Source organism: Sus scrofa, chromosome 2 (genome assembly GCF_000003025.6).
Source record: "Sus scrofa isolate TJ Tabasco breed Duroc chromosome 2, Sscrofa11.1, whole genome shotgun sequence".
Lineage (NCBI taxonomy): Eukaryota > Metazoa > Chordata > Mammalia > Artiodactyla > Suidae > Sus > Sus scrofa.
In genome coordinates, this window is record NC_010444.4 from 60,894,985 (window position 1) to 60,907,393 (window position 12,409).

The 12,409-nt window shown below is 48.5% G+C and overlaps 1 protein-coding gene across 3 annotated transcripts in view; it reads right to left on the bottom strand.

The window, feature by feature from the left end:
- NWD1 (NACHT and WD repeat domain containing 1) overlaps positions 1–11,552 on the bottom strand; it is a 106,473-nt gene extending 94,921 nt beyond the window's left edge. Inside the window, exons 1-2 of one of the 3 annotated variants that reach the window (XM_021083579.1) lie at positions 10,779–11,552; positions 2,256–2,341 (exon numbers count right to left, since the gene is read on the bottom strand). In XM_021083579.1, the coding sequence (XP_020939238.1) occupies positions 2,256–2,339 (84 nt within the window). In that variant the 5' untranslated portion in view covers positions 2,340–2,341; positions 10,779–11,552. The remainder of the gene's footprint in view (positions 1–2,255; positions 2,342–10,778) is intronic. The other 2 variants (XM_021083577.1, XM_021083578.1) reach the window with 2 other exon arrangements.

A 12,409-nucleotide genomic window follows, 5' to 3' on the forward strand; every position in this document is an offset into this window, starting at 1 on the left:
AGTCACCCCAGCCAGAGGAGACTAGGAAGCTATGACAACTAAATGTAACAGGGTTCCCTGGCTGGAGTCCTAGACCAGAGAGAGAACACAAAGATCAGGTGTCAGTCAAAGTCCAAAGGGTGGTTTTTTGGTTTTTTGGCTTTTCTGCTTTTTAGGGCTGCACCCTCAGCATATGGAAGTTCCCAGGCTAGGGGTGGAATTGGAGCTGCAGCTTCCAGCCAATACCACAGCCATAGCAACACCGGATCCAAGTCACATCCACGACCTACACTGCAGCTCACCGCAATGTCAGATCCTTAACCCACTGAGCAAGACCAGGGATTGAACTTGAGTCCTCATGGATACTAGTCGGGTTCATTACTGCTGAGCCACAATGGGAACACCCCAAAGGGTGGTTAATGATCATGTACCAATGTTCTCTTCTTAGTTATAGCAAATATGCCTGGATAATGAAAGATGTTCACAATAGGGAACAAAGCAAGTGTGGGGCATGTGGGAATTCCGTACCACTGGTGACTTTACTGCAAATCTAAATTTCAAGTTAAAGTTTACTTAAAAACATTTTTTAAAGTTTTTTAAAGACCTTGGGCATTTTCAAACTGTTCTTTTAAAGCGAGGACATGTCCACACTTGTTCACAGAGTTGTCTTTGCAAAGAAGGGTTTTCTTTTGGCCAAAATCAGACGTGGCAAAGTCTCCTTGGCAACGGCATGCTTGTGGTCCATTTTTGCCTGCTGGCCAGAGGGGGCCTGGGCAGAAGGGTTTGATTCAAGGAGTGAAGCTGACCTGGGGGAAAGCTGGGATGAGGAGAGAGGGATGGGACACAAAACGGTCCCCAGCATCCCTAAATTCTTTTGTCCAGAGGGAAAGGCATAAAATTCCCAGTAATCTACACTATGGGGTAAAAGGTCTACCACACTGGATGTGTCTAGAGGAGGAAAAGGAGAAGGAAAAAGGATCAGCCACCAGCCCTGGGCAAGAAACTTCATCTTGCTGGGCCACTGTCTCCCTGTCTGTGCCTTGAGCATGTTTATTGTGTTTGTCACACAGTACCTGGTAGGCATTCAAGGGATGTACCGGAGGCATTTCATCAGTTCTCAGCACCTACATTTTCCTTGTTAGTGCCTATGCCAATGAACTATGCCTCATGATGAGTGGTGGGCAGAGTCGAATTCCCAAGACAGCAATGCATCTTTCTTAGTGATATGTAAGTGATGGTGGGTGCATTGATATGATGGATCACTGCCGTAAATGGCAAGGAGGTAGTGTCAACTGAGGCTGAGACTCCAAGATGGTTTGTCAGTTTTCTCTTTAAAACTTGCTGGAGGCGACGTCCCTACCCTGGGATCTGTGTGTAGGAGACTTTTGGGGCCCTTGGTGGCTACCCAGCTTGTTCACCATGAGCATCCCAGGAAAAAGACACTTCTCACCTCCATGCCCAACCTGAATATCTCACGGTCCTCTTAGATGTCCCCCGAAGCTGTCCCAGAGGACCAGAGGACCAAACAAAACATCAACAAAAGTGACACGCCCAAAGGGAAGGGTCACAAGGTGTCTACTCCCAGCACTTTGCCACACTGCCTTGTGTTCACCCCAGTACCCATGGCCATGATCCCCCCCATCTTTTTAGAGGACTTTTTTTTTTCTTTTTCTTTTTTGGCCACCCCATGGTATGGCCAGGGATGGAATCTGAGCTGGAAGCATTCCCTTTGTGGCTCAATGGATTAAGAACCCAACTAGTATCCATGAGGATGCAGGTTCAATCTTTGGCCCCACTCAATTGGTTAAGGATCCAGTGTTGCTGTGAGCTGTGATGTAGGTCAGAGACCCAGCATGGATCCCAAGTTGCTATGGTTGTGGTGTAGGCTGGCAGCTGTAGCTTCAATTTGGCACCTAGCCTGGGAACTTCCATACGATGCAGGTGCAGCCCCACCCCCCAAAAAAACTAATTAAAAAAAAAAACAAAAACCCACCACCACACACACACAAAAAAGAATCTGAGCTGGAGTTGTGACTTACACCACAGCTGCGGCAACGTCAGCTCCTTAACCCACTGAGCCAGGCAGGGGATCAAACCTGCATCCCTGCTGCTGCAGAGACAGACGATCCCCCTGCACCACAGTGGGAACTCCTGGAGGACTTCCATTTCCATGATGCATTGTGGTCACGGAGCCCCTCTGATTCTCCACCTGGCTGCCCAGGTGGCACACCCTCGTTCCCTGATGCTGAGGCAGTGAGGAGTGGGTGGGCCATTACCTCGAACATCAGGCCATGCTTCTGGCAGAAGGTCTGCACTTCTGGGTAGGCGGTGCTCTGCAGGGCCTCCCTCTCTGCGTCCATATCTGCAAGGAATGGCATGGAGGCTATAACTTGGGAGAACCTAGAACTCTCCCCCTACCTCATAGTTCTGCCTGGATTTTTTCCCTCTTTACTGGCCACAGCTGTGACATCTGGAAGTTCCAGGGCTGGGGGTCGAATCAGAACTGCATCTGTGACCTACGCCACAGCCACGGCAAAGCCAGATCCTTAACCCACTGAGCGAGGCCAGGGATCGAACCCCAAATCCTCGCAGACACTATGTTGGGTTCTTAACCTGCTGAACCACAAAGGGAACTCCAACAGTTCTGCTTTTAGCCTCAATCACTCCCACCAAGGCTGGGATCCCTCACAGCAAATCAAAAGATACAAAAAACAGGAGGCAAACCAGAGAGACCAACCACACCCAGAGCCTTTTCTGGTATTAGTGCTAAAAGTCCCACATCCCAGGAAACCCCTCAGTCCCAGCTAACCAGGACGTTTGGTTACCTTAAGTTAGGGTTACCAGATAAAATACAGGACACACAGCTGATGTGTGTTTCAGATGAACAATGAAAACTTAAGAGCATAAGAATAGCCCACTTCATAGATTCTAGAATTTGCCCTTCCTTCCTTCCTTTCTTTTTTTGGCCTTGCCTCAGCATATGGAAGTTCCCAGGTCATGGACAGAACCTGTGCCACAGTAGCCACCGAAGCCACTTCAGTGAAAATGCCAGATCCTCAATCCACTGTGCCACAGGGGAACTCCCTAGAATTTGCATTTCTGATAAACTCTGTTCAGTTTGTATTTGAGATAAAGAACAAATTATTTGTTAGCATAAGTATGTCCCTTTCTGCACACCCACCATTTAGGATATACTTATGCTAAAGATGATTGGTTGTTGATCTCAAATGCAAATTGAACTGGGTATCCTAGTTTTGTTGGTGGTGGTTGGTAGTTCAGCTTTTTTTATTTTTGCCAAATCTGGCAGTCTTACCTTAGGGTAAACTTGGAGTCTAAGACTTTTTCCATTGCTTGATTTCACTGTGTGGTCTCGTGCCAAGCGTTAGGCTATCCTCAGTTTCCCCTTCTATAAAATGGGGGTGATGCCTCTACTTTGCAGGGCTGCAATCTCCCCAAAGTCAAGAATCTTTGCTCATCTAGGTCACTGCTAATTTCTTAGCACTCAACACAGGCACTCAATATGTACTGGATTAACCGCCAAGGCTTACAAGTAAAAGCACCTATTGCAACAAAGGTATTCAAGAAATATTTGTTTTCAGGAGTTCCCACTGTGGTGAAGTGGGTTTAGCATCTAGCATTTTCTGTGCAGCAGCTCAGGTTGTTACTGAAGTGAGGGTTCGATCTGGTTAAGGATCAATCCCTGGCCTGGGAACTTTCATATGCTGCAGATGTGGCCCCCAAAAGACAAACATTTGTTTTCTCCGCATAGCCAGGGGAAGGTCACTTTAGTATTTATGACAGGACTCCTAAAGCCACTGGTACAGAGAAGCTTCCCAGGCCCTGTTACAAAAGCTGACCTAGACACCAATCTTGGATCTGTCTCCTACCCCCTGTCCTATACCTGTCCTATAAATTCCATGGATTATTTACATCTGTCCATAAAATATCTACTGGGAAGTTAGTTTACGCCCAGTCACTGCCAATCATCAAGGGCACAACGGCAAACAAGACATACATACAGAACGCAGTATGCCAGAGCCAGCCCCTGGCTGTCCTGGCAGGGTGGATTGCTAAATCATGAGGAATTTTGTTAAAACAGTCACTATGAAAAGTTAAACTTTCTGAACTTAGGAGGGAATACATTACAGTAAAAGCGGAGATTGCAAATCTCAAAAATCATCACTTCTTTTTTTTTTTTTTTTTTTTTTTTGCCTTTTTCTAGGGCAGTTTCCCATGGCATATGGAGGTTCCCAGGCTAGGGGTCAAATCGGAGCTGTAGCCACCGGCCTACGCCACAGCCACAGCAACGTGGGATCTGAGCCGCATCTGCGACCTACACAACAGCTCACAGCAACACCGGATCCTTAACCCACTGAGCAAGTCCAGGGATCGAACCCACAGCCTCATGGTTCCTAGTCAGATTTGTTAACCACTGTGCCACGACAGGAACTCCAAAACTCATCATTTCTAAATTATTTTACTACATGTTACCATGAACTCTGCTCTTGAGATTTTTACAACTACTGATTTTCTATCAGGGAAATATTACAGAATGATGAGCTACCCAATATCCCTGCCCAAGTCCATATTTATGAAGTCTCACTGGCAGCTTGAAATTGACTATAGTGGGAGAATTTACACCATGGAAATTGGCAGAGGGTATAAATCAGGTGGTTTTGTTTGGGTTTTAATTTTTGGAGAATAGATTATTAAACATTTGTTGGCACACGCCATGTAGGCTTTACCTTTGTGGAGTTTAAGCCTGGTTGGAGGAGTCAGGCATTAAATAAGCACTTAAGTTGAATAACTACAGATTATGGGGCCTGGGGCTTCATGGGTTCGAGGACTTGCTGGAGCCCATTGTGACTATAACGAGTCTATAAGGAGGCTAGAATCATACCACATAAAGTGGGGAGTACGCAGGGTCCAGCCATGCAGTGCTTTGTAGCTGTGGGAAAACTGGCACTTTCTACGTCTATTGTGTAGAACGTTCATCATTGATATTAGTGGCAAAATCATTTGCCACTCCCAGCAACTCTATCAAGTCAAGCTCTGAGTCCGGCTCATCGAGGAGAAAACAGAGGGTCAGGGAGGCCCTCCCTCATCAATTTCTCTGTGGGTCACTGAATGGGCTACATTCACATCCAAGTCTTTTAGAGAACCCTGTGAGCCATGCCCATTGCCCTGGCACCCCCTGAGCCCCCAGCCCTGCCCTGGCCCTTACCTGAGACCGTAGAGCTGATGAAGATGGACACACTGCTGGACAGAGGCTCCGGGAGGGGGCCTGCCTGACCCTGGAGAAGCCGCCGGCGGGTGCCTGGGCTGAAGGGGCTGATGCTCATGCTGCCTGCCCACCTGGATAACCCTTCCCCAGGAAAGGGCCTGGGCCTCAGAGACCTCACACCAATGGCCAGGTGGCCTTCCTAGGAGCCCAGTGGGGCAGGGCCATCTGGGGTGGAGTGGCTGTCTCACCCTCTTAGACCCCCCCTCGGCTATCTGTAGCCTCTGTCACCTCCGGTGCCCTGAGAGGCTGAATCAGAGGCTCTCCACGGCTCTCCTTGGTGTCCAAGCGCAAGTTGGGGGAATGATGGACAGAGACCTCCCAGCCGAGAGCCCTGGATGGCGGCTCCTCCAGGCACTGGAGCCTTTTCCCCTCAACCAACAGCTCCTCGCCCCAGCAGCTCAGCTGTCGCCACAGCAACTGCGGTTTCCTGGTGCTGGGCTTTGGGGCCCGGGGACCAGCCAGCTTCTCGAACACCTGGGTCCCCTGGGGCTCCATGAAAGCTGAACCTGGGCCCAGGTGTGCAGAGGGAGGCTGTGGGATGCTGGAAGCCTTGCCCAGCCCTGGCAGGGCAGGCCAGAGGACAAATTCTTAGCAAAACACCACCCCCCATCCTGTGCTCACTGTCCCCTTCCACAAGGTACAGGCATTGGGTGTACAATTTCAGCGAGCAGTACTATTTTCAGCCAACAGGGGGCCATTCTGTGCCCACCCCCCCTTCCCCGGGAGGAATGTTTGCAATGTCTGGAGACACTTTGGGTTGTCAGGAATGGGGGAAGGGGAGCTACTGGCATTTAGTGGGTGGAGCCCAGGGGTGCTGCTCCATGCCCCACAGGACAATGCCACTACAGAGAATTATCTGTCTCCAAATGTCAACAGTGCTGAGAAATTGGGAAACCAGCTTTATATCATCTCTAGCTGGAGCTCCTTGCCTGAAGGAGGTCTGGGCCCGAGACCAGTTTTCCTTGATAAGAAGGGACATTAGCAAGTCCCCAGAGGGGCAGTTAAGGACATACCCACATCAAACTGGGAGGTGCTCTTTGAAATATTCAAGAAACACCACTAGCAACAACATAGATGGACCTACCTTTTTTAAATTATTATTATTAAAGCACAGTTGATTTACAATGTTGTGCTAATTTCTGCTGTACAGCAAAGTGACCCAGTCATATATCATATATATACATATGACATCCCTTTTCTCACACTATCTTCTATCATGTTTTATCACAAGAGATGAGATATAGTTCCCTGTGTTACACAGTATAACATTGCTCATCCATTCTAAGTGTAACAGTTTGCAAGTACTAACCCCAAACTCCCCATCCACCCTACTCTCACCCTCCTCCCCCTTGGCAACCACAGGTCTGTTTTCTATGTCTCTGAGTCTATTTCTGTTTTGTGGATGGGCCTATTTTGAGGGCCATATGCTAAATGAAATAAGTCAGAGAAAGGCAAATACTGTACATGATCTCACTTATACATAGAATCTAAAAAAAGCCCAACTCATAGATTCAGAGTAGAATGGTGGTTGTCAGGGACTGTAGGGTGGGAGACATGGGGAGATGTTGGCCAAAGGGTACAAACTTCCAGCTATAAAATGAATAATTCCAAGGCTCTGATGTATAGCATGAAAATTATAGTTAATAATATTGTACTGTAGTGGAGGTCTCCTGTGGCACAGCGTGTTAAGCATCTGACATTGTCACTGCAGGGGCTTGGGTCACTGCTATGGTGAGGGTTTGATCCCTGACCCAGAAACTTCCACATGCCGTGGACTTGGGCACATAAAGACAAAAACAGAAAAAACAAAACTGTGTGTGTGTGTGTATATATATATATATATATATATATATATATATATATTTGAAATTTGCTAAGAGATTAAAAGTTTCCCACCACGGGTCAGGTCACTGCTGTGGTGCAGGGTTTTTTGTTGTTGTTGTTTTAGGGTTTTTTTTTTTTTTGCTTTTTATGGCTGCACCTGTGGCATATAGAAATTCCCAGGCTAGGAGTCAAATCAGAGCTGTAGCTGCTGGCCTACACCACAGCCAGAGCAACACAGGATCCAAGCCACATCTGTGACCTACACCGCAGCTTATAGCAGCACTGGATACTTAATCTACTGGGCGAGGCCAGGGATCAAACCTGCATCCTTACAGACACTACATTGGGTTATTAACCTGCTGAGCCACAACTGGAATTCCCTGTGGCATGGGTTTGATCCCTGGCCTGGGAACTTCCGCAGGCCATGGGAGGGGCCAAAAAAAAAAAAAAAAGAAATAGTAATTATGAGACATGAGGAGTCATATTAACTAATGCTGCTGTAGTAGCACCAAATAAGTGCATCAAATCAGCACGTTACACACTGTAAACTTACACAATGCTATATGTCAATTATATGTCTATACAGCTGGTGGGGGGGTAGGCATCAAATATCTCAGGATCTGACCTTATTGAAAAGGCTTCAGTGAGCTAGCCCTGCACACCCACCTTTCCATGTTAACAAACCACAGACAGGAAGAAAGGATACCTTGGAGTCCATGGGCCTGGTTGGAATGCCAGCTCCTCTACCACCTTCTTTTTTTTTTTTTTTTTTTTTTTTGTCTTTTTGCCATTTCTTGGGCTGCTGCCATGGCATATGGAGGTTCCCAGGCTAGGGGTCAAATCGGAGCTGTAGCCCCTGGCCTACGCCAGAGCCACAGCAACTCAGGATCCAAGCCGAGACTGCGACCTACACCACAGCTCACGGCAACACCGGATCCCTAACCCACTGAGTGAGGCCAGGGATCGAACCCACAACCTCATGGTTCCTAGTTAGATTCGTTAACAACTGAGCCACGACAGGAACTCCATCTACCACCTTCTTGGAGGACTTAAGCAAGTGGCCTCTCTCCTTGGAACATGAGCCGAAGCATCTGTGAAATGAGAATGAAACCCACATGGGGGTGGGCTAGGGTGAGGAGAGGAGGGCACTCAACTCAGGATCAACATGTGCGGAGGTGTGGCATGCTTGAAAGGCAAAATGAATGTCAAGATGTCCATGATGAACACAATGCAAGCAAGGTGTCTGGGAGAAACGGGAGTCCCCACCTTAGAGACCGTCACTCAATAAAGAGTAGCATTGGTTCTCCCTTCCAGTCTGAACTTTGTCACACACAAAAAGACCTGCTCTCTTGCTCCCTGTACATTCCTGCTTGTCCAGTGCCTGCTTCACCTACACCCCGTCACATGACTGACCTTCTTACATCCTTGTCCCAGGCCCCAGCTGGTCATTGTTCTTACCAAAAGGGTGGTGATGAGCTTGCCCCTTTGCTGGTTTCCCTGATAACAAATGACCCAACTGGATGCAATTCCCCCTACAACCAGCAATCTCCCCTCCCCCTGGAAGCAAAGTCCGTCACCATGTCCTCCCCACCATCTGCCACACACGGTGGGGTGTTGCTCCAGGACCTTGCTTCAGACATGTAAGCTCCCCTCATCCATTAAACCACTGATGTCTCTGTTGCTGACCCCAAGCTCTTTGGTCTTAAAACTGGGAAAGTGCAGCCTTGTAGGCCTGCAGGGTGCAGCCCAACACCCAGATAAACCAAGACACTTTTTTTTTTTTTTTTTTTTTTTTTTGCTTTTTAGGGCCGCGCCTGTGGCATATGGAGGTTCCCAGGCTAAGGGTCCAATCAGAGCGGTAGCAGCTGGCCTACACCACAGCCACAGCAACGCCAGATCAAAGCCACATCTGTGACCTACGCCACACCTCACTGCAATGCCAGATCCTTAACCCACTGAGTGAGGCCAGGGATCAAACCCGCAACCTCATGGTTTCTAGTTGGAATCGTTTCTGCTGAGCCATGACAGGAACTCCAAACCAAGACACTTTTATCAGGCAGGACATTCCAAGGGCTTACAAGGTCACCTCCCAGGAGCTGGGCAAGGGTCAAACATTCATGTTCAGAGTGTGGACAACCCAGGCCTGCTGAGTTCATCTTTTCCTGCACAAACCTGATAAAAATTGCGACGTTGATTTGACTGTCACCTTTTTGGTTGGTTTGTCTTTTTAGAGCTGTACTGTGGCATATGGAGGTTCTCAGCCAGGAGTCAAATCAGAGCCGTAGCAGCCAGCCTGTGCCACAGACACGGCAACATCAGATCCAGCAATATCAGATCTGAGCCACATCTGTGACCTATGCCGCAGCTCACAGCCATGCCAGATCCTTAACCCACTGAGAGAGGCCAGGCATCAAACCTGCATCCTCATGGATATTAGTTGGGTTCTTAACCCGCTGAGCCACAACGGGAATGCATGAGAGTCACTGTTTCATGGATGAGGAAACTGAGGCTCAGAGTGAAAACTTTCTAGCCTGGAAGGGCAGTCAGTGAGTGAGTACTGGTCTGGACCCTGTCCTTCAAGGACTCCCCCCAACCCCTAAGTCAGCCTGGCCATCCAGTCACCTTCCCACAATCCACCAGACCCTTTGGTTCAGATGCACCCTGCCAGGCTCACCCAGGCCCTAGCTCTGGATTCTAGTTGGTCTAGCCCTTCTCTTAGTGCCTCCTTATCAGTCTCCTGACCTTGAATTTGCGTCCACTAAATCTTGGTATCTTCCTCCATTTCCCTGGGTCCCTATTAGTCCCCTTGGACCTGACCCTACTCCAGTTCATGGTCATGTTCCCTTGGTTAACGGTCTCCTCACTAAGAGGATGGGAAGGTTTTGACCTTGACACTCACACTAGGCTTTCCTTCTATTCCTCTAGCCCTGACATTTCCAATCTTAGCACTGCTAACATTTGGGACCAGATTATTCTTTGCAATGGGGGACATCTTATACATTGTAAGATTTTTTTTTTTTTTTTTTGTCTTTTGTTGTTGTTGTTGCTATTTCTTGGGCCGCTCCCTCGGCATTATTGTTGTTGTTGTTGTTGTTGCCATTTCTTGGGCCGCTCCCGCGGCATATGGAGGTTCCCAGGCTAGGGGTCCAATCGGAGCTGTAGCCACCGGCCTACGCCAGAGCCACAGCAACGCAGGATCCGAGCCGCGTCTGCAACCTACACCACAGCTCACGGCAACGCCGGATCGTTAACCCACTGAGCAAGGGCAGGGACCGAACCCGCAACCTCAGGGTTCCTAGTCAGATTCGTTAACCACTGCGCCACGACGGGAACTCCATACATTGTAAGATATTGAGGAGCATCCTGGCTTTGACCCACTGGAAACAAGTAGCGGACTCCTCCCCACCCCCCAAGTTGTGACAAAAATCTCTCCAGACATTGCCAATGTCCAGCAGGGGGCAGAATCTTGCCTGGTTGAGAACCCTGGTCTAACACTGGCCAATGCATTTCAGTCTCAGGGCCTTTGCACATGCCATACCTAAACCTTCCATCCTGCATCCTTTTAGGTCATTCACATTTCAGCTTAACAGCCACCTCCTGGGAGGCTCCCTCAGACCATCCCCTTACTCAGTGACCTCCCAAGTCACTCCCTGTACCATCACCCTAATTTAATTCTCTGCACGATACTCACCACCAGTTGTTTCTTCCTTGCTTGTTTACCATTTGTCTTTCCTGCAAGAACATGACGTCCATGACTTTGAGACTGTCTGCCGAGGTTGACGTGTCTGGCCCCATGGTAGGTGCTCAAGAAATAACTGTCCCTTCAGCAGACTCATCCAAATTATCCATCTTTCTCGCCTCTTGTTTGTCACCACAGACCACTAAGCAAGACTAGGTTTTTCAGGAAGGACGGAGGTTTTCCTTGGGAGCTCCAGGCTTCCTCTGGCTCCTGCTGGTGGTGGAAGGGCCAATTTCAAATCTTCTGGGAAAGTAAGTTGGAGAAGTAAGTTCTCTGGGCCTGGCACTGCCTGGAAGGCAAGCCCCCAGCAATCCTAGTAACTTTTGTGCTCGGTTCTTCTCAAATCTCTCCATGCCAAATCTCCCAGCAACTGGGAGAATGAAAGAAATTCATTCTCCAGCCCCAGCTTTGCTGGGCACTTGGCCAGACTTGGCAGTTAACCATTGTGTGCCTGGCTAATAGGCTCATCCTAGCAGATGCCTTTTGTGGTGGGCAGTCCATGTGATCCCTATGATCCTGTTCCACCACTGTAGGAAATGAGGTCCAAAGAGGTGAAGCCCCTTGTGTGGACCACTTGGTCTCCCTGGGCTTAAGTTTTTCTCAACCACCTCCTGAGCTGGTGAGAGAATGAGACATACTTACCAATAGGGTAAAGCTAGCACCATGCCTAGCTCAAGCAAAGAACCCATGGAATGTTGGCTATGATTAATTATTATTATTATTAATTTATTTATTTATTTGGCTGCACCCAAGGCAGGCAGAATTTCCCAGGCCAGGGATTGAACCTGAGCCACAGCAGTGACCCGAGCTACAGCAGTGGCAAAACCAGATCTTTAACCAGCTAAACCATCAGGGAACTCCTGATGCATTACTTTTTTTTAGGGCCACACCTGCGGCATATGGAGGGTCCCAGGCTAGGGGTCAAATTGGAGCTGTAGCTGCTTGCCTACGCCACAGCACAGCCGAAGTAACACCAGATCTGAGCCACGTCTGTGACCTACACCACAGCTCATGGCAACACTGGATCCTTAACCCACTGAGAGAGGCCAGGGATTGAACCCACATCCTCATAGATGCTAGTCAGGTTTGTCAACTGCTGAGCCATGATGGGAGCGCTGATTCATTACTATTTTTACAGCTACCAGGTTCACCCAACTAGTGGCAGAGTCAGGAATCAAAGGCTCCAATGGCACTGTTTCAGCAAGTGTTAATGAAATCTAAGTCTTCAGAGCAGGGTTTCTCAGCCTTGGCCCTATCGATCATTAGGGCCAGGTCATTCTTTATTGGGGTGCTGTCCTATGCACTACAGGATATAGAAGAGCATCCCTAATCTCTACCACCAGATGCCAGTAGCCCCACCACTCCCAATTGTGAAAACACCCAAACGTCTCCAACATGGCCCAGTGTCCCCTGGGGGACGAATCCCCACCTCCTCTGCCTGGTTGAGAACCACTTCTCTGTTGTGTTATTATATTCATGTTACTGTAGTCATGTTATTATATTTTGGGGGACTTTAATTTCAGGTGCTAATATCTATACTGTCTCTGATACTCCCAGAGACCTGAGGACTTCAGTTGGCTACC